This window comes from Haliaeetus leucocephalus, unplaced genomic scaffold, assembly GCF_000737465.1.
Source record: "Haliaeetus leucocephalus isolate CR32 unplaced genomic scaffold, Haliaeetus_leucocephalus-4.0 Scaffold506, whole genome shotgun sequence".
In the NCBI taxonomy this organism is placed as follows: Eukaryota; Metazoa; Chordata; class Aves; order Accipitriformes; family Accipitridae; genus Haliaeetus; species Haliaeetus leucocephalus.
In genome coordinates, this window is record NW_010972942.1 from 5,368,342 (window position 1) to 5,389,321 (window position 20,980).

The following is a 20,980-nucleotide window of genomic DNA, read 5'->3' on the forward strand; positions in this document are numbered from 1 at the left end:
ATAAACTACTTAAACAATGTTTTCATTTAATTTAATTGAATGTGGAAGTAAAATATCCAGAGATAATATGTTCATTTTTATCTGTCACACAAAGAGCAAGTTTAGATGTGATGAAATGGATCCAATTACTTGTCCTGACTACTAGATAAACAGAAGAAAACCTCTGATGACATTAGCTGGTGTTCTGTTCCCAAAGTTAATTTCAGAAAGCTCTTTCTCTTTGTAGTCAGACCTTTAATCCTTGATAGAGGTTATAATAATAGCTAAACCAGTTTTACAGGTCTGAGAAATAGCAGTGCATTGATTTATTGTGAGCTATGTTATAAATTATCATTTTGTCTTGTCCCAGTAAAGTCCCTCAATTTTGTTGCATATAAACTTGTAGCAGATTGGCTATTTTCTAATTGTGATTGTGGAACTCCATAGAAGATAAGGTTTATATTTCAAGATTATTAATATTTCTGGTTTAGGTAGCTGAATCTTTTTGTTTAATTATAGATATACTTTGAAGGGATATTCACAATCATTATTATTTATTTACATCCTCTTCTTTGTATTTAGAATTAATAGGTATTTAAGTAAAGAAAAATTAAAACTTTTAGGAAAAAATATATGTGACAATTTGAGGAGAGTGAATAATTATTGAATAACATAAATTACCAAATGACATTTATTATTTATTTAACAATTAGATGCCTGCTTTTACAATTTTTTTAAAGCTCCTTCCAGACTGTTTCAGGTCTTTGACCTCTAAGGTTTTTTTTATTCAGATCACCTTGGCTATTTTGTTATTTTTATTTTATTTTTGTTTCCTTTTTTTAACACACTTTTGAATTATACACTCTTTTAAGAGAAAATTTGGCAAATAAAATAGCTTAATGGACAGAGTGAAAGATACCTACCAAAGAGCTATGAGTATTGCATAGGTGATAGCAGTGACAGTGCTAATATCACAAACCAGACACATACAGCTTCAGAAAGAAGCTTTAAGAAAGCTACCAAAGCCGAGGAATAAGTTAGAGCCTCACTCTTTGTGGATAACCATTGTCCATAATTTGTCTTTATTTTGAGGTTTTAATTTCTCCTAGTTTTATGAAAGGCATCTTGCTTGTCAGAAACCCTTTGTGCAGTACAGACCATAGGTCCAACAAGGAGCCTTCTTTCCAAAGGCTGTTTTGATAAAAGCTTGCCAGGTATAAGTGCAGAAGAAGAAAGCAGCCCCAGCCCCCATGTTCCTTGCAGTGCGACAAAGTGGGAGGAATGCGAACATGGTTTTCATCTTTCTTTAGAAACCAGTCTCATTTGAATCTCTGGATCATTGTTTGTCTCTGCATTGTTCTGGATACTGTCCCGATGAGGCTGGGGAGGTGCTGCAGGCAATGCTCCTACAAGAAAGAGGAAGTACAGATCCTGTAGCACTTCCCGCGTTGAGAAAGAGGGGGGGAGATGTTCAGCAGAGAGAATGGGGTTGACACAGATGCTGGTGGAAGAGGGAGACGGCTGTGTGTGCACTGAGATACAGAAAAATTTAGCTCTTTGGTACAAGTTTGGGGATCTTCTGAAAAATCCGAACAAGCTCCTATGTGTGAAGCAGTATTATAGTCCCCTTTTGCACTATTCTTACTTTTTCAGGACTGCATCTTCATCAAAAGAGCTGACAGTTGTTGGTAGGTCAGCAAGATTATTACATGGTGATATTAAGCAGTCTTGCATTTATCGTGATTGTGATCAATGTTTTGTTTTTAAGGTAAAAGTAGGCAATGAGATTACTACTGGAACAGGCCCAAACAAGAAAATAGCTAAAAGAAATGCAGCAGAAGCAATGTTGCTACAGCTGGGTTACAAAGCCTCTACTCCTCTTCAAGACCAGCCAGAAAAGGTGAGAACCAATTGTTATGATGGCCACATTTTACTCTTCTCTAGATTTTTAGCTGTATCAGCTAATCGCTTAGTAAGAATGGAAGCTTAAACTTGTGCATCCCATATTTTAGGGGGTTGCGTGTCAGAGATCAGCCTTCGTTTAGCCACAGCTCTAGAGCTACACTTAGTAGTAGTTGCAGCCTCTCCTCCTGCAAGAGTAATTAAGAACAGAAATGTAGTTCCATATAATAGCATGTGTGCAAAAGTGTACATATGAAGTGTGCGCCTATTTCTACTTAAAAATCAGGGTGAACGTGCCTCTTGCTTTTATTCTATTTTGGGCATCCATGAGAGCACTGAGAAGAATGATGTGGGTAATTTTCATACATGAAGTAGCCATGGTAGTCAATGTTTGTCTTCCCATTGCATGTGCACTAAAAGCATTCCAGAAAAATAATGGCCTTTTCAGGTTTGGTGACTGAGAAAGAAAATGTGTGTCTTTTTTTTTTTTTGTGGAGAAGGAATTACATTTTAAATTAATACGTGTTGCAGGTATGTATTTCCATGTTAGTGATGTGCAACTTAGCACTCCTCTCCTGTCTTGAGTTTATTGATGGGAGGTTTTGTAACCAAAATTGGGTGTTAAGGTTTTTACTTTTGTATCCTGAAAGGACATTTGGTAAGGTATTTGGCTAAGCTGTGGACTCTGAACAGCTTCTTTCATATGCAGAGTCACTGCATGTATATATTTTGATCATGGCTTAAATGTTTGCTTTGGCTGCACCAGCTAGCTAAGGTCAACAGAATGTTCTGCTGGGCTTTTCTAGGGACCACATGATAAATCTGAATATAGTATATGTCTCTCTATATATCTTCTGAAACACCCTTTCTCTTCTGTTAAAAAAAAATAATTACATATCTAAGAAGATACTCTGTTCTATACATTCTGTATTTCTAGCCAGGAAAAGATAAATGCCATACTGGTTACTTGGCTCCATCTCCTTCTGTTTCCCTCTCCTTTGAGTGGAGCAGCTCTGTGTATGCTATTCACACTGACCTTCACTACGTTCTTCACTATGTTTCTTAGTCATATACAAGTGTGCAATACTCTAAACAGAGTACTTGGAAGCTAGATGGTGTTCCTAGTGAGAACACACTGTGCAGTCATAGCCATTTTTAAAAAGGCTTATGAGAGAGTCAAATGATAATTCTTTTTCACCAGGATGCTGAGAATTTTCTGCTGTAGAAGATACTTTCTACCAATTTCAACTTTTTCTTCACTGCCAATTTGGCCAAAGGGCTTTTTGAGAAACAAAGCAAAACAGAGAAGTCAACTTTTTTTTTCTAATAAGAAAACATAGGTTTTCATTCTTGGATTTCAAATTGGCTGAACTATTTTTACTCAGTAATTTTCAGAGATAAAGCCTGAAAAAATTCAACCCACAACATAGTTGCTTTGGAGAGCTCTACACAGTGGAAATTTGTGGTTACATTGAAATCCTTAAAAAAAATTGAGTGGCTAAAAAGGCGCACTGCTGCTTTGTTTCCCTACATTTATTAAATTATTGCTTACAAGTGTATTGTCTTTAAAAAAACAGGTTTAATTACATACTTGCAGATGTAGGTATCTTTGAATTGATAGAATAGCATACAATGGCCTAATATTATTCTGAACACAATGAGCAAACATGATACTGTATGCAAAAGATGTGAACTACTCAAATTTTATGTAGCGGCAGTATTCAAGATCATAGAACAAATTTTTATAGCTTTGTTGGGGTTAAGGACATAAAATATCTAGAACATCTGGCTTTATCTTCTGTATACAGCAGACTGAACATATTTGCAGATACACAAGTTAGTTTGTGTAGATGAAAGCATTTGAATTCTCAAACTAAACTGTGCTGGAGAAGAGGGAAAATAGCCCTTATATCTCTACCAATTTGAGCATTGTGAAATGCCTTCCATATAAATTGCATAGTAAAGATGTACCATGAGAAGACACTTGTATCTCTCTTTGAATCAAAATGGGCCCCAATGTAGATTAGCTGATGTATCAGGTTGGCATCTAAATGTACAATTTTCACTTGTGTTGTTTTTGATGCTTTTAAAAAAGGCAACTTCTCTTTCTCCTGCCCCCCTTCCCCGAGTCCTTTCATCCCCTTCCTCCTACCTTAAAAAGAGTGCAAAACCAAATTCAGTGTTTTTTCCTTAACCCCGGTGCATAAAATGTGCCTATATTCATTGTTTTAATGAAGACCTAAGAGTGTTACAAGAGCCATGCATGGTGTTGATGGCAGCACAGGTAAACAGGTAATCCAGGTAATGTAAAAAAAGGCTCTGCTCTTTTCTGAGCTAATCCTGTTCCTGGAAAAAATCAGTCATGGTTGTGCAGAGCCCTGAGGAGAGCAATTTGAAAGTGCCCTGGGAGACTTTTTGCAGCTATCAGAATTTTAGCTCTATGGATGAGAAAGGAGAGTTGTAATGTCTTCATTTTTTCATGTTTCCATCTTTTCGTTTCTTCTTGCCACTTTCATTCTCTTGGAGAGAAGAAAACCAGAGTAGATTGCATTCACGTGAGACAGCAGCACTAAGGATTACTTACTGATAGATGAGTTCTCGTTAAATTCTCCATCATGATCAAGTTAATAAACAGTAAAAAAAGAGGAATGAGAGTTGGAAATGTTCTTCTCATACTCTAGCAGCATGCTTGTGCTGATTTTCCTATCATGTTATGTATCTGCAGTATGGATTCATGGCAAAACCATGCTGTTGTAACAGACAGTAGTAAATTGTCATGGCATATAGACTACTCTGCTGTGAGGTTTTCTGTTTGTGTGCAAAATCCCAGTGAAATCTGAAAAGGATCATTTGTTTCACATCCATAGAGCTGGTTGTCAATGGCTCCTAGTTCATGAGGAAGCTTGGCCATGTTTATCCACATTTACATGTAAATCTAGAACACTGCCATCTTATTTACTGTGTAGACTTCAGTAATGGCCTCATTTTGAACTTCTGTGTTAATTGCTCCCCTTTTCTGTGTCAGACTAATACCTAGTGTTAAAAATAATAAAATTAATTTGAAGACAATTAGCTTCCTTGAAAAAGTCAATATATTAAAATAATGGAAAATTGCAATCTTTTTTTGCTTCCATTTCAGTAACTAAATGGATTCCTAGCAAGTAAATATTTTAAAATTACACCCAAAGTACTTTGTAGTGTTTACGCATTCTTTCATAGGCAGATATTAGGATCTTCTTGGTTTAGAATGTAATTTCTCTGGTGTCTGTGTATGTTTTCAGTGGAGAGCTGCTTAAAACATTTGATTTTAAGTCTGATTTGGTAACATACTGAGTTGAGCCTAATCCTTGGGGAAACATTTATATTTCAGTGTTAGGCAATAGTTGTTAATGTTTATTCATGAAGGGTACATTCCTCGAATAACCTATTTTAGACAAAAATTAGGATGTGTTAGCAAAGTTTTGTGAGCAGATGTGGCAATCCCAAGTCATCCTCTTTAGAATCTTTCAACTAAATTTATAAACATGAATGTTCTGTTTAAGGAGTAGTTTGCTCTTTACTTATTTGTCTTTTTCTACCTGTTTCAGCTTGGAGAAAACAAGAGTTGGAACGGCCAGAATGTTGGGTTTCCTGAGCCAACAAGTAACAGTAAGTATTGCTTTCTAATTTTATATTTATACTAACTTCTCTTTGTCTTGGTAGGATTTGGATTTTTCGAGACAATTGAAATGCTGTTTGTAAATATTTTAGGGGTTTTATTGCAATTAGATGAATTAACTCCTGAGTGTCCTCTGTGTGAGTGTAGGTATGAACGAATGCAGGAACAAGGAGATTTTAATTTACTCATTGAATTATTGAATCCTTCAGGTTGTAAGGGATTTTAGGAGGTCATCTAAACTGCCTGCTCGGAGCAGGGTCAGGACAGAGTTCAGACAAGGTTGCTTATGTCTTTTTTCCAGTTCTCCAAGGATGGAGATTCCATAGCTTCTCTGGGCAGCCTGTTCCAATGCTTAATTATCCTCACATTGAATTTTTTTCCTTTTATTGAAGTCAGAACATCTCCTGTTTGTTTTTGAATATCATCTCCTGTTCTTCTGCCACATTCCTCAGTAATGTGCCTGGCTCCATCTTTTTGGCAACCTCTTCTTAGGTATTGGAAGGCTGCTATTGGGTGCCCCAAAGCATACCACTGTCCTCTAAGCCTGATCATGCGAACAGATTTTCATCAAATAGTAATTCATCTACCTAGACTCTAACATCACAGCTTGGATACAAGGATGCTGTGGGAGACATGATGTCAAAAGCCTTGCTAAAGCCAAGGTAAATGACATCCACTGCTCTCCCGTCATTCATAAATCCAGTCATTTTATCATAAAAGGCAATCAGGTTGTTGAAGCTGTCTTTTATCCTTGGTAAATTCATGCTTATTGTTCCATATGGCTTTTTTCTGCTTTGTGTGTTTCACCTTTATGTGCCCACAAATGGCTTTAAGAGGACTTACTGCATGATTTTCCCAGGGACTAAAGTGAGGCTGACCAGTGTGCCTTTTTTGATGATGATGATGATGCCTTTCTCCAGGCATTGGACACCTCTCCTCATCTCTGACTTTTTGAAGATAGTAGAGAATGGCCTCACAATGACATAAGCCAGTTGACTTAGCATGCTAAGATATATCTCAATTGGTCCAATGGACTTGTAGGGGCTGAAAATTTCACAAGAGATCCCCAACTGTGATCAGGTTCCATTACTGGTAGTTTGTCTCTTCCTTGAGCTGTGTCTGTAGACACAAAGGCCTGAGAGACCTTGTTGATGAAGACCAACTTCAGTTTCACTGCAACAGGTAATGAATAGGACAGACATTTGTGACTTTACAACTACATTTTTGCTGTTTAGAGTGGTAAAGATAATATAAATAGTACTTCCTTCACATTTCCATGAGCTTTGGATTCTTCTCTAGAACTGTGTTGAGTTTTGAACTTAAGAGTCCCAAACATTATCTCCCTCAACTAAGGATTGTACTAGAGACGGACATGCACATGAGCTACCTTCTATTTTTTGCCTATATATGTCTGAAGGACATGGTCTTAAAAGCAGGTTTTAAGAGGGTTCAGTAGTGTTCCAGTACATATGTGGTCTTCCCAGCCACTAGACCTGGGGAATAATTTGTGCTTCAACTTACACAGAAGTCTGCTAGCATTTACTGTGATCTTGGATTCAGCATGTGCCATTCTGTTTCCCTGAAAGGAGGGATACTACAGGATCTAAGACTTCTAATTAATTGCTTCCTTCCAGCCCTATCATCAGTCCTCATCAATACTCCTAGATGATTTCTGTTTGCCAAAATCTCTAAGGACATGGCCTGTGAAATATCTTCAATGTTAACATATTGGAGTTTGGGACAGCACATAAGACCTCTAGCTTTTCTCTCCTATCTTTGCAGTGTCTTGTAGCAAAGATATTTATAGATGACATCACAACTGTCTACTACACCAATAAGAAGAACAATCCCTTTCCCAGTCTTCATCTGGCAAGAAAACTTTAGCAGTTATACATGTAAATCCAAATCTAGAAGGAGAACACAAAGGCAAACTCACTCAACAGGAGACAAGATCAATAAAAGTTATAGTTTAAACCTGTGCTGACCAAAGAACTTATTTTTCACAGATTGACTTGCTCACAGACCTTTTTGCAGCCACCACAGGCCATGGTACAGAAACAGGTTTTCATTCTGGAATGCTTTTCTAATGCACGAAAGATATTGCTAGATGCCTTCATTTCCATTCTTCTGATCTCCAAGTAAATTGGAAATCAAAGGAGATGTAGCTGTCATGTCAATAGACATAGAGCATTTATTTCTGACAGTGCTGTTCAGAGACCACTGTGCTTAATCCCTTAACTCCTTTTTTGAGGCTTCCAATCTAGAGGCAACTTTAATAATAATCAGCTCATTAAAGCGTATAATTTTTTATTTCAGAGGGACTGTGCTATCCTTTTGCAAAATGGGAAGGGTTTGAACCCAAAAGGTTATCAACAGGCATATATATTTTACTGATTTTTTTAACCCTTCACCTCATAAAGGCCTTTCTCTTCTACGGTATTTTCTTTAAAATTTACAGCTTAACTGTGATTTCCATATAAAGGCATAAAAGAAGAATGAATATGTTAACAGTTATGTAGAGGACAGAGCAGTCTTTCTTCACCTTACAGTCACATCCAGGATTCATGAAAGACGTAGAAATGCATTCTTCTTCTCTAAATGTGTTAATTTGATATCACCCATGGCTGAATGAATTGCTGATAGGTCTTCTTTTTGAGTTTCTCATTGAAACTTCTCTTGGTATTTCTAAACTAAAGTGGCCTTTCTGATAGAATTATGAATCTGCTGTATCGATTGGCACTCTATTAAAGTATATTTTTATATAGAAATCCACTGTAGTAGTTTCTATACTGTAGACCTTTCAACATATAAATATCACACCATTTATTTGTAATTATAGGGAGAAACCACATATTCCTGGATAGAAAAGTAAGTTCAGTCACTAAGATAGTAAGATAGTAATTAAGTAAGATAGTAAGTTCAGTTGATACCTTCCTACTGAATGGCTCTATGAAAAGGCCTGTTTTTCAGGACATGACTGGGGTCAGGGGATTGCCGCATTTGGAGATCTACACAGTATCACTTGGTATTTCTCACCAGTTTTTCATAGACATGATTACCTGTTGAAATGCCGTGCTAATATTTAGTAGGGGAATAGTCTACCAGTACATGTTTACCTATGAGCACTTTGCCTGCTCTGCTTCTGGCAGAATATTATGTGTTAGTTTCCCACACAGGGAATGCATAAAAAATCCTGAAGAAGAACTAGTATTATTAAGAGTTTTCCCTGCGCACACCCATTGATCTTCCCCTAAGCCCCAGAGTCCCAGATGACTTCAGAGCTTTGTAGTCAAGGAGAATTGAAGAAATTTAAAGTGTCTTCTCCTTTTGAATAAGAGAAATCACATGCATGCATGATCTCTCACACTCCTGTGAAGTCTAGGGGTTTTTTTAAAGCAGTTCTGAACAAGTTCCACTGTTCGCGATCAAAAATGTCACATCCTTTCACGTATGAATATGCTAGTTTATATTTAAGAACAACAGTTGTTGGTAGGTGAATCTAGTCTTGCAGTGTCATCGTTATTGTAGGAAGTTTTAAAGAGGGCAAATGGAGCAGCTTCCTCCCTTCTATATCCTTGCTTATAAAAGAAATGTACAGTTTGCATTTGTTGTTACCCTAAAACCTAACTTTCAGTGGTCTCAAAAATCTGAGGCTCTGGGATTGCTACATCTACGATTTGGCAGCTCTTATTCAGATTTCCAGTAATTTTATTCCAGGAAAAAAATTGTCCCCTGCTAGGACAACATATTGTGCATCAGTTTCCTTCTGCAGGCAGACACTCTTTTTTGTATGCATAATGCACTGTTTCCATCTGAAACTGTAAAATAAAACTGGAATAGTAAAGTTGTATACTTTAGTACAACAAAAACAAAAATCGTAACAGTTATATATTTTAGTACAGTTGAAGAACAGATTTCGTTGTACTCTTATTATGTAGTTTGTTTTGCTGAGAAATACCCTACGGTCCATCTCCTCCTACATACTCACTCAATGCATTTTTAGTATTCCCTATTAAATAACCTTGAAAATTAACTTCTCCTGTTCCCCTCTATCATGTTATTTTGCAGCTATCCTTGCGGCAAACTTCACTTCTGTTCCTCCTACTCGCTGGCAAAGCTTCTTCCCGCAGGTTTACTTCTGTAGCTTTCCTCTTCATTTCACAATCTTAAAGATGAAACAAGAAGCTATTTGTTTCTTGTTTTGGGATATCTTAGACATTTTTCACACATGAAATAACAAGAACGCTGAGTGAGTTTTTCTCCCTGATGCTTCTGGAAGAGACTTTGAGACATTGTGGGCAGACCACTAGCATTTGCATCCCATACAGGAGATGTTTACTGTCAACAGAATGCTCATGTATCTCTCTGGATTTGACTTCAGCAGTTATCAACAAAAACAAAACATTAAACAAATAAACAATCCTAATGCAAAGTGCATTTTCTTGGGAACATATTTTGATTTTATATTTCTGGATGGCATAATCACAAACATCATACAGTATGTGTTCTAGGAGAAGCTGTAGATGAGCTATGAAGAATAAAAATTTATAAAGATAAAAGGAAAAAGTAACAGTGTTTTTATATATTATAATTCTAACAAGGAAAAAATGACCCTAACTGTTTTTATGTGTTCCCCACCCTCAATTTTCCATAGTATAGTTTTCCTTTATCTATTTCCAGCAATTTAGGGAGTCACAAAGTAAGTATTGAAAAACTAATAATAATAATAATAATAATAATAATAATAATAATAATAATAATACACTCAGAGCAATCCTACCTCTGTAAAGGACAGGCTCTTTGTTTTTCTTGCCTAACATTTTATTACTAGGGATTCATGCATGACTTTACAGTCTTTGTTCTTCAGAGTACATCTGCTCCTGCTGTTTGTTCACCACCTGAAATCATAATCATTTGTTTGTGACATCACAATTAGTTACTGTGAAGATGATTAGATTGTCACCAACAGATGATTATGATTTCAGATGGTAAATGAGCAGCAGGAGCAGATGAACTCCCAAGGAACAAAGATACTTGATCTCATGCAATTTTCTCAGTAAAAAAAGAAAAAGCAGTGAGAAAAGAGCAAATAGATATTCAGAAGTTTCTTAAATCTGTGATGATAAAATTTGAACATTTTTCCATAAATAACATGTATTTTAGTATTTTTAAAAATCTACCTAAATAATAAGAGATTAAGAATATAAGAAAAATAAAAAATAGGAAAATACATGCGTGTTATTGTAAGCCCTAACTGAATGGTTACGTCAAATTCTTACTTAGATGTTTCTTTACTGGTTTTGTGGGAGAAAATAAATGCAAAATAAATCATGTATTTATGGAATTTTGCACAGTAATACAATTTCACTTTGGAGGAAACAAAATGTATGTGAACTTTATAGTTCTGGCCCTCACTAGTTTTATAAAGACTTCTTTTTATAGTCCTCTACATGTTTATTTTTCAACTGGGGATTTTGGTGAAGACGTCCAGTAGATAATTTAATACCCCAGTATTTCCATGAACAGTAACTGAAGTCTACAGTTTGGGAACAAAGTTTTTGTTTTGTATTTCAGACATTTTTAATTGGAGTTTATAAGTGTTACATTTTGCTGAAATATGTAATTCTTTTGGGTTTATTTAAAAGGTGATTTGCAGTGGATTGTATGCATTTTTGCTCACTAAGTACTGCTGTTTCCTTGGACATCACTTTTGAATTGCTTCCAAACTTACTAAACTTCATCAATTATAATACACTCTTGCTAAGAGTTAGATTGATACATTGCTAAACATTTGTTGAATTATTTGTCATTATGAATAGAAACCACAGTAAGAGGGGTTGACAACACCATGTATTTGATGAAGCACAGGCCACAGAACAGTAGTTTTCCATCTGTTTGGTCTGGGTTTTTTTGTTTTGTTTTGTGGGGTTTTTTTAGCAAACATACTGTCAGGTGAACATTATACCATTACTGTGTGTTTCAGGGAGCACTTCCATCAGCTAAGCCACTTGTCTATACTCTGTATGTCTCACGACTTTGGCTAGAGTCTCTTATAGCAGTTGGTTATGTTTAAATAACACCTTGCCTCTGTAGCTGCTGAGTTGATGTGCTAATTTTTTTTTGTTAAAAAAAAAGGATTCACCCCATCTTCTAGCAAGGGTCTTTCTTAGATAACTGTATTTTCTTTCTAACTGAAGACATAGGAAAATTAAATTTAGAAGCAGAGGAGATTTGTTCAATTTTGGTTTTCCCTGAGTTATTGAAGCTAGGAAGTCTATGCTGTATTTTCCATTATTAATGTGTCATTTAACGTGTTCTTTTTCAGTTTAATCTAGCAATGAGAATGAGATAATGTATCCAGAATAATACTAATTAAATACTTCTTGCATATATTTTTTGAAACAGTTGAAAAAAACTTCTGAAACACCTAACATTAAAAAACACCTCATATTAACAAAACAGGGAAGGGAGTGTGGTTATTTTTTCCTTGCTGTTTTGAGAACTAGTGGCAAGATCCAAATCAGCATTTTTGTGTGTAAGTGGGATTTGGGCACAACTCAGGTGTGTAAGATGACAACTGCAATTGGTCCTCCTCCTTTTCCTATGTTTCCCCTTTTGAGATGCTCAATTAGGTGCTTAATGTACTGCAAGTTTTGCATCTTCAGATGTAATGCTTTCTTTGCTGAGTTTAGAGTACAGAGTGTATTTCTAAAGTACCTAGTGTTTTAAACACGTGCACAGAAAGTTGGGAGACTTAGATTTAGTTTTTCTTCTTCACCAGAAGGAGAGTATTCATGGGGTGCAGAGTAATCTAGATAATAGCAGCTGCCTTTTGGAGATGTGTATCTAATATCATTATGACTTGCAGACAGAAAATAAAAAATCAGGTGCTGTCAAAATGCAAGAAATCCACAGAGAAGGAGTGATCTAAAGGAATCATGACTTTGTAGTCTGTCTGTTGATTAAAGCACTTGTGAGTGGAGGTGCAGATATGTATTCTGGTGTTCCCTGGCTGGTTTACAGATATTATATTCTACATATTTTAGACACAGGTTAAAAAAAAAAAGTGTTGCAAGCAGCCTGCCGCCTGGTTCTTGAGTAGTATGGATTGTGCATATGTAAGAAACATACACTTGGGCTGTGAGGCTTGTGGTTTGGATGCCCTCAGGCTGAGAAGGAACCCCAGTCAGCTTTCTAGGAGACTGCTTAACCATTAAACTCTTGATGTAGAAAATGTATAAAGAGGGAACAACCACCATGACAGCAGATAGCCAGCTCTGTGGGTAGAGATAATTTCAGAGAAATTATCCTTTCGCTTTTCCTGGTCCCCTGAAATTCCTATGTGAATTAAATTTGTTCAAGGTTGCTAGTCTATTCTTTTGGAAAAAACTGCATGTGAAATAGCAACACAGAGCTCTTTTTTGATGTTAACTCTCAAATTCAGATTTAATAATGTAATTCTGCAAACTATCTGCATTTGGATTTCTGTCTTCAGCCAAGCAAATGGAGCAGTATCACACAATTAACCTCAATACTGTGTTTCTCTAAATACTTTCACTTTTCTGAAGTCTTTTTTTGTCTTTTCCTACTCCCTTCCTCCCAACCTGGAAGCCACCGTGTACCTCACCCTTAGTCTAGGATAATAAAGTTGTTGAAGAATTAAATCACTTGAACTGAGGCTTTACTGCTGTCAGAACCAAGACTTAATTCTCCACTCTCTCCTCCATCCCCTTTCCTTTACATCAAACTTCTTATCCCTATGACTTCCACTCCCCCACCGCTTTCTCCTCCTCTGATTTGATCTTCACTCATACCTATGCTGTGCTTGTTGATGTCCCCCTTGACCTTCTTAGCTTCAGCAACCTCTCTATCCTTGTCCAGTAGACTTGCTCATTCTTTCATCTCTTCTGTGTGTGGGTCATGCCTTTGTTTTCATCATCACAATTCTTATTCCCCTCTTAATCTGTTAATGAATAGTCTTGCCTGCATAGGTCATCTCCGGTTGCACTTACGCACTCTCCTAATTGCTTTACCCCCTCAAAAATCACTTTCTTCTAGCTTTTACAAGCAGCTTCATGTGCCAGCTCACTAGCTTGATTTGCTCCTGCTCCAAATTTGCTGATCATCTTTACTGATAAGAATACTGTCCTTTCTTCTGCATTTAGGTTGGTTGTTTTCAGAGCCTGCTTCATCTTAATCTTAGGTTATCTTGTACACTGATCTATTGTTGGAAACTTATGATGCAGAAATTATCATGTAAAAATAGTGGTGTAGGTGTTTTGTCTGTCTATTTCATAGAATATCCTGTAGAAATTTCCCACTGCCAACACTAAGTCTTTTTTTTACCAAAATCTTATGTTCCCAAGCAGGAGTAAAGCTGTGGGGAGGTTTCAAAGGACTTCCTCACATGAGTTAAGCACCAAATGTTACAGAAATTTATACAATTTAAGTATTCTGCGATACTGCAATTTCCTATTTGGCTGTACAGAAAATGTTCCATAGAAATTAAGGATATCAAGAACTGACTTCATGAAGAACTAAATAGTATTTACTTCAGTGTCATGGTTATTTTAAGGTTAAATAAACTAGTATTTTAATGAGTGACTTTATATAACATCAGTTTGTTTAAGGTCATGTAGATGAGATCTTTTGATTGAAGGACATCGTGTAATGACAAAACATTTTTTCATGTCTGAATATTGCAGTAGCTGGTGACTTAGAAATACCACAGATAGCTGTATTAAGTAGGTAATGATTGCATCTTGGTATTTCAAGCCAAGATTGTGTGTAGACAATTACTGAGAACGCAGTGGCCATACTATTTGCCTATTCAATTGTTTGGCTGGCGTTTTCTGAGTTCCTACTGAGGTAATAAAACAAAATTTGAAAATATTCTAGTATATAAATAGGCTTTTACAGTGAGTGGAGTATAAAACAGTAATTTCTTTTTATGATAATATCTACATTTTTCAGTCTTGTTATTGAAATAGTTATTTGGTTTTGTAAATTCTCTTTTTTGCTCTCAGTGGATTTCTAATGGGCCATATTCTAGGGCATGTTGAGAACCTGCCAGTTCTATGGAGGAATTATTGCTTGTGGAAGTCCTCCATGTCTCTTAAGGTTTTGTCATTTTAACTTAGATAATAGTGAAGTCAAGATTAGACCTGGGTCTAACTTTTCCTGCTTAATGCCTTACTACAAGATTTTGCCACGTACTTTAAGCAGCACAATGTGAGGCGGCGGCTTTACTCAATGTGAATACAGGTAGCATAATCTGAAAGAAAGCTTTTGGTGGATTATCTATCAAGTATTTCATTCAGTTTCAAAAATAGTGATTCTCTCTTTGTGATAGGTCATTTCAAATATCAGGGTGTTAAACTTTATGAGCATGTCATATACAGAATTATATCATGGTTTACCTTGCATCATTACACAAGCCATGAAAGCACTCCTTCATGCTGGTGCCCCATATCACTGGTTGTAGTGCAGGGAAGAGCATGTGCTCTTCAGCGGTGTCAGGGGGAGTCATACACCAGCTGACACTGCTTCTGATGCACCAACAAGTATAGCTTTCCTGTAGGACAGGTGAGAGCCTAGGGAGAAAATTGTAGTTCTCTGAGAAAGAATAAAGTTGTGGTTTAAACCAAGTATATTTGGTGATATTGTCAGTCGTTCTCCTTCCTCATCCCATTCTCCATGCAGAAAGTCCCTCCGATGGTTAGTTTTGTTTTCCATGAACTCCAGAAGGGATGAAGGTCCAGACAGTGGAGGACCCTTTTGTAGAAAGGTCCCCAGGGGACCCTAAAGAGAAAGGGTTAGGGATAAAAATAACACCACTCCAACATATCTTTTGGAGACTGCCTCTATCACTGCTGCTATGAAAAGAAGTGGAATCAAAGCACTAAGATTACACTTCAAGGGGAAGGCTTGTGAAGGATAGTTGGGCCATTTTGTATCTTAATTGTACACTTGCCTTGGAGTCTAAACTGTTTTGCAGTTGTCTGATATGTGACAGCAAAATTAGACAATGGAAGATCAAGACATTTACTCTTAGGTAAGAGAGGTCTTTGGTGTGGAGTTTTCGGAGACTTCAGAAGATTATGAGAGACTGCTAACAATTACCGCCAAGGATGAATAAGACATGTTTTTCAAATGTTAGTGATTACGTTGCATAGCTAGCCTGCATGTTTTCGTAGCACATTTGCCCACAGGTTTAAATAATATAAATGGAAATCATTTTAACATGTTTCATGAATGTACCTCTAAGTTAATGTCCAGCAGAAGGTGCAATGGTCTAAATGGTAGTATTATAGATCCTGTGACTCCAAATAATTACAGTGCTACCTTTGGAGTATGGTGAAGTTAATATGGGATAAGTATTTAGTGGACATAAAAATCCAAAATTTTTTTTAGCTGAAAGACTAACAAAAATATGAAAATATTCACCTAGAAGTGTTCTCCTGCAATGCATAAAGGTGTTAGAGGACAGTATTTCTTTCTCCCATGTTTTTTTATTAAAGTGCTTGTTTCAAGACTAATTACAATAATTTCTGAAGAGTTCTTTTGTTCTTACACTTACTCTGTTGATGTCACACTCCTTGTCTTGTGATAACAGCTTTACTACTGTAACTAAACTATTATATATATACACACTCTTCTACAATTCAACAGAGTTGAAGTAAGCAGACAAGAGTAAGGAATGATATTAAAAAAATCCTCATTAATATATTAAAAATAGATAATGAATTACACTTAATATATGCTTGATAGAAGTTTTCAGAGAGACCAAGTTTTTATTGGCTTTTTAAAACAAGTTTGTAAGAAGCTTCATGAAACATAGGCCCTGAATATAAAAAGTTAATAGCTTGCAACTATATTAATGCAATGTCTGGAATATTACATTACTTTGTTTCCAGAGATAATCAATGATGGTAATATAATATCTGCCTCTCAGAGCCTATGTATGATTTAAATTAATTATTGCTTACAAAGCACTTTGAAGTCTTTAGCAGAAAGGTGTTGCATAAGTGTAAAAGTACTATTATTAATTTAACATCACCATTAGAGTAAAGTCAGTACTTTAGGAGCATTTGCTATACTCTGCTCAATATCTTTTTATTCATCATATGCTGCATATTAGTTATTTTAACATTTAGAAAGCTTAGTAATCTGGAAGTATTCCAAACCATTGTTCCAGACAGCAGTTAGATATTTGGGTGGATCATGTAAAAACAGTGAAATGGCTGAGAAAGCATGTAAAATGTTTGTTTTAAGTAATATTACATCAATGGAACAGACATCTGCAGCACTGGACTTGATTTTAAACTTCTTTAAACTTTTTTTAAGTTAATGTTGTACTATGTTTTTCTAAAATTGAGCTGGGGGGCTAATATACTATTTCTAAACAAGTATACTGTTTTACCTTTTGTTCAATTTTCATTTCTGTTTCTCAAATATTTATAGGAAATCAGCTTTGCAGTGGGCAGATCTTAGGAGGTGGTGAACACCTGCCACTCAATATTATTGTTGCTGTTCGGTTTTGTAACCTAATGTCAACTGTCAATATCTGTATTATCTATTTTAATTTTCATTCATGTTTTCTCTTGTATAAGACTATTTAAAAATATGAGCAGTGATAGCCCTTGGAACTTAGAGCCTCAGAAAAAAGGGTGTAAAATCACTCTTATCATATAGTCATTATGTGCTATAAAATAATGCTGCTTGTTTACCCAGTTGTTGTTATCTATAAAGTTATATTCTAAATTGTCCCAAATGGAGAAAAAGAAATTTTAGGGACCCTGTCCTCCATCTTTCCCAGTAGCATTCTCTTGAATTTGTGCTTAGCTCTAGAGTTCAGCACAGGGTCCACTGGCTTTGGAGCCAGTTGTAAGACTGGGTAAAACACCTTTAGAGTCCAACCAGGCTCCCCAGCCCCAGGAAGGTAGGTGGGGAGAGCAATCAGGTGAATAACAGATACTTCTTTGTGAATGGTATATGCTGATGTTCCAGTTTTCTGAAAGCAATATTAATTTAAAAGCCAAATGTGTGAGTAAATCAATTAAAAGATTCACCTGTAAGCACTTTGCTGAGTCAGCAGTGAGGAAGTTCGATTTTCACCATGTACTTGAAAATGAGGATATTAATTACTGGTAATATTTTTTGAGTGTTCTCCTTGTGGTAGACATTGTATTTAAAATACTATTAGGATTAGAGGAATCCTTTCTAGGTAACTGGAAATTAATTTTCTTCTCTTCTTTGAATTTATTCTACATTTTGAGATGAATTTAATATGTACTGTGAATGAATTAAGCATTGAACCCTTTGATTTCTCTTGGGATTACTAAATCAGTTAACAAATAGGGTTATCAATCCTAGAATGAAATGCCATATGGCTCAGGTTCACCCATGTTATTTTCAGATATATGCTAGAAGATTAAAATATGCTATTAATATGAAATTACACATTTCAACCTCATTTTTCAATTTATTAATAATAAGAAAGAGCTTTTCCTCTTATATCAGCAAACTGGGTACTCATGTTTCCAACAAATGCTTCATTGTATATGAAAACTAGCAAACTTCAGCCTTAATTCTGCACGTTTCCACGCACAGGAATATCAGCAAAATTGATCAAGTATGTACTCCTGGTTTTAAGCAGGTTTAGGGCTGAGATGTTTTCTAAAAATATATTAAAAAATTTGAAATGTAAACAAATTATCCCTAATTTACATGTCACTGGAAATATTTAAAAGTAATTCACATGAATAAATTTAGATCTTCTTAGTGTTTACCCTAACTCCTATTGATATTAATGATGACACATGCTTTCCTTGTTCAGTATAAATGTTGTCCAAGGCAAGTAGCTATTTGCAAACTATAGGATGCCATATAGGCAGCTAAATAAATAAATAAATAAATAATAAATTTCTCTTCATTGAAGAGCAGTCAGTCACATAAGAGTCATTATCACAGTAACGATGTGGCTGCAGGGCAATTTAAGGTTATTTAAACACAGGCTGCCGTTGTAATTCAGCGAACACTTTAAGCCAGCACTTGAGGCAGTGCTGCTACCACAAGAAGCCATCCTGCCCTTCTTTTGCCTCCAACAGCTCATTCTCATGAGCATCACTGCATGGTCCTACAGGTGCTGGTGCTGGGACAAGCAATAGTGCAGCTGGAGAGTACAAACAGCAGCTGTAGGTAGGAGAGAAAAGAACTACTTCTAGTGGCAACAAGTGCTGACATAGGCTAATTTAAGTTATTTGTGAAATAACAGCCTAAATTATTGTACCAGGTAGGAGGCAGAAGATTGTAGTGAAATAATGATTGTGCTACTATTTTGAAGTAGCGCTGTTCCTTGTGGTTTGTAGATCTCCAAACCTTATTTGTTCATGTTGTGTATTCTGTACTAGCCGCAAGCCCAGGTTTGTGCCTTCTTAAAAAGAGGGGGGGAAGAGGAAGAAGAGGGACACTTCAGATCTGCTTTGTTTCTAAATAAATAATGTAATTCATTTACAGTTACTGTGGAAAAAAAAGATATGGCTTCTAAATGCTTACTTTGCTTTCCACTGCAAAATACGTTAATTAAAATTGTCTACACGTCAAACCCATTTTTGAATAATGAGAATGATCTTTGTTTTTATTTTCAGCGCCAAAGGGAATACTCCATCTCTCTCCTGATGTTTATCAAGAGATGGAAGCAAGCCGCAACAAATCAGCCCCTGGTACCACTGTAAGCTATTTGTCGTCCAAAGAAATGAGCCAGACTTCTAGCTCTTTCTTCAGCATATCTCCTACAACAAATAGCACAGCTACGATTGCCAGGGAACTTCTCATGAATGGAACGTCCCCAACTGCCGAAGCCATAGGTCTAAAAGGAATATCTCCTGCTTCCCCCTGTTCTGCAGTGCAGCCTTCAAAACAGCTGGAGTATTTGGCAAGGATTCAAGGCTTTCAGGTATGGGAGGGGGAAAATGAAGCTCTTCAGCCAGAATCATAGCATTGCCATCAAGGTTTCACTCTTGCCCTCTTGAATGTGGGCATGCATGTAACTTATCTTGTAAAATTAGCTGGTGTCCAAGGCAGTTTCTGGGTCCAGGAGATACAACCCTGCACCAATATACATGTCCCTCCTTCTCTTTTTTGTTCCTTCCTTCCATTCACCTTACTGCAGGCCATCTTTCTCTTCTTTGTTTATTCTCCTTAAATAATTACAGGCTTAAATTATGCTTTTTACTTGCACTTCTTTGAGAGTCTTCACCTCTTGGCATTAGAAGCTTTACATACTGCTCTGGCGTTGGTTTCTCTCTTCAACTGATCCAGAAGGTACTGACGCACCACCTTAACTTTGCATTTGTCTTCTGGGCTGGGTCGTTAAAGCCAGCTTCCCCCCTGCACCTCTTAGTTGTAACCTGTAGAACGTTTTCATCAGAAGGTGCAGCCTAGGAGCAGACCTGGTGCCAGAGCAATGCAGAATGTTTATGACATCACAGTCAATACTAGAGAATGTAAGATGAACCATGCTGGGTCAGCACATGAGTCCTTCAGCACTGATAACCTGTATCCAGCAATGGCAAGTACCCTACATTTCATGGGACAGTAGCAGCCTCTGTAGTACATCCAGTCTTTTCTGCAGTGTGGAAGAAGGGAAAAGGAAGCCTCTTCCCAATCACCATTACATGCAAAATTACACATGTATATGGGTAGTAGCTCATTTTACTCTGTTGCACCATTGGGGAATAGGACCAGCTATATAGAAATATTGTTTTTCCTGTCATAGGTTTTTGTTTTGGTTTGGTTTTTTCCTTTTCAGAGTTGTGAATTTGTTTCATTTGAAAAGTTGGTTTCGTGTGTTCTAGCATATGTAATTTGATCATGTAACCAAATTCTGGAAATGGGAGGTTTCTTTTAGAACTTTTGCATGCCTGATAATGATTTTTTTCATCGCAGCCCATGTAATTTACCAAGTATGCAGTTGTTGGAAGTGAAGGAGGCTGCTAGCACTCGAGAAATAGTGTCAGATGTTCTGTTGGCATAAGCAGCATAGTTAAATTACATTTGCATACATCAGATATCACCAGTTGTGGATTTGACCTAACGCTGTTTCTGTCTAAAGTGTACGTTCAGCTTTCTTTTGGTCTTTATTTTTAAAATGTCATTTTTGATTCATTAGTTTGGATGTCTCTTAATGCAAGAAACGGTAAAAGCCTAAGTCTCACTGTAGTAGAGTTAAGCTGCTAATAGGAATTCAGTTTTCCTGAGTTCCATTTGTTACCTGCCTGCAGTAGAAACAGATGAATTCTGATGAAAAGAAATTCAATCCATGAAGTTTTCACTGCTCACTTTCACATCTTGTCAGATTGCTTGTGTCTACTAGTAACACTTTATTTTCATAGAACCGATGCACAATTTATGTTACTGTTTTGATTCCTACTTGCCTAC

The 20,980-nt window shown here is 36.4% G+C and overlaps 1 protein-coding gene across 2 annotated transcripts in view; it reads left to right on the forward strand.

The window, feature by feature from the left end:
• STAU2 (staufen double-stranded RNA binding protein 2) overlaps positions 1–20,980 on the forward strand; it is a 175,311-nt gene that overhangs the window by 75,167 nt on the left and 79,164 nt on the right. For both annotated transcript variants that reach the window (XM_010575882.1, XM_010575883.1), the window contains exons 10-12: positions 1,748–1,879; positions 5,469–5,529; positions 19,189–19,496. In XM_010575882.1, the coding sequence (XP_010574184.1) occupies positions 1,748–1,879; positions 5,469–5,529; positions 19,189–19,496 (501 nt within the window). The remainder of the gene's footprint in view (positions 1–1,747; positions 1,880–5,468; positions 5,530–19,188; positions 19,497–20,980) is intronic.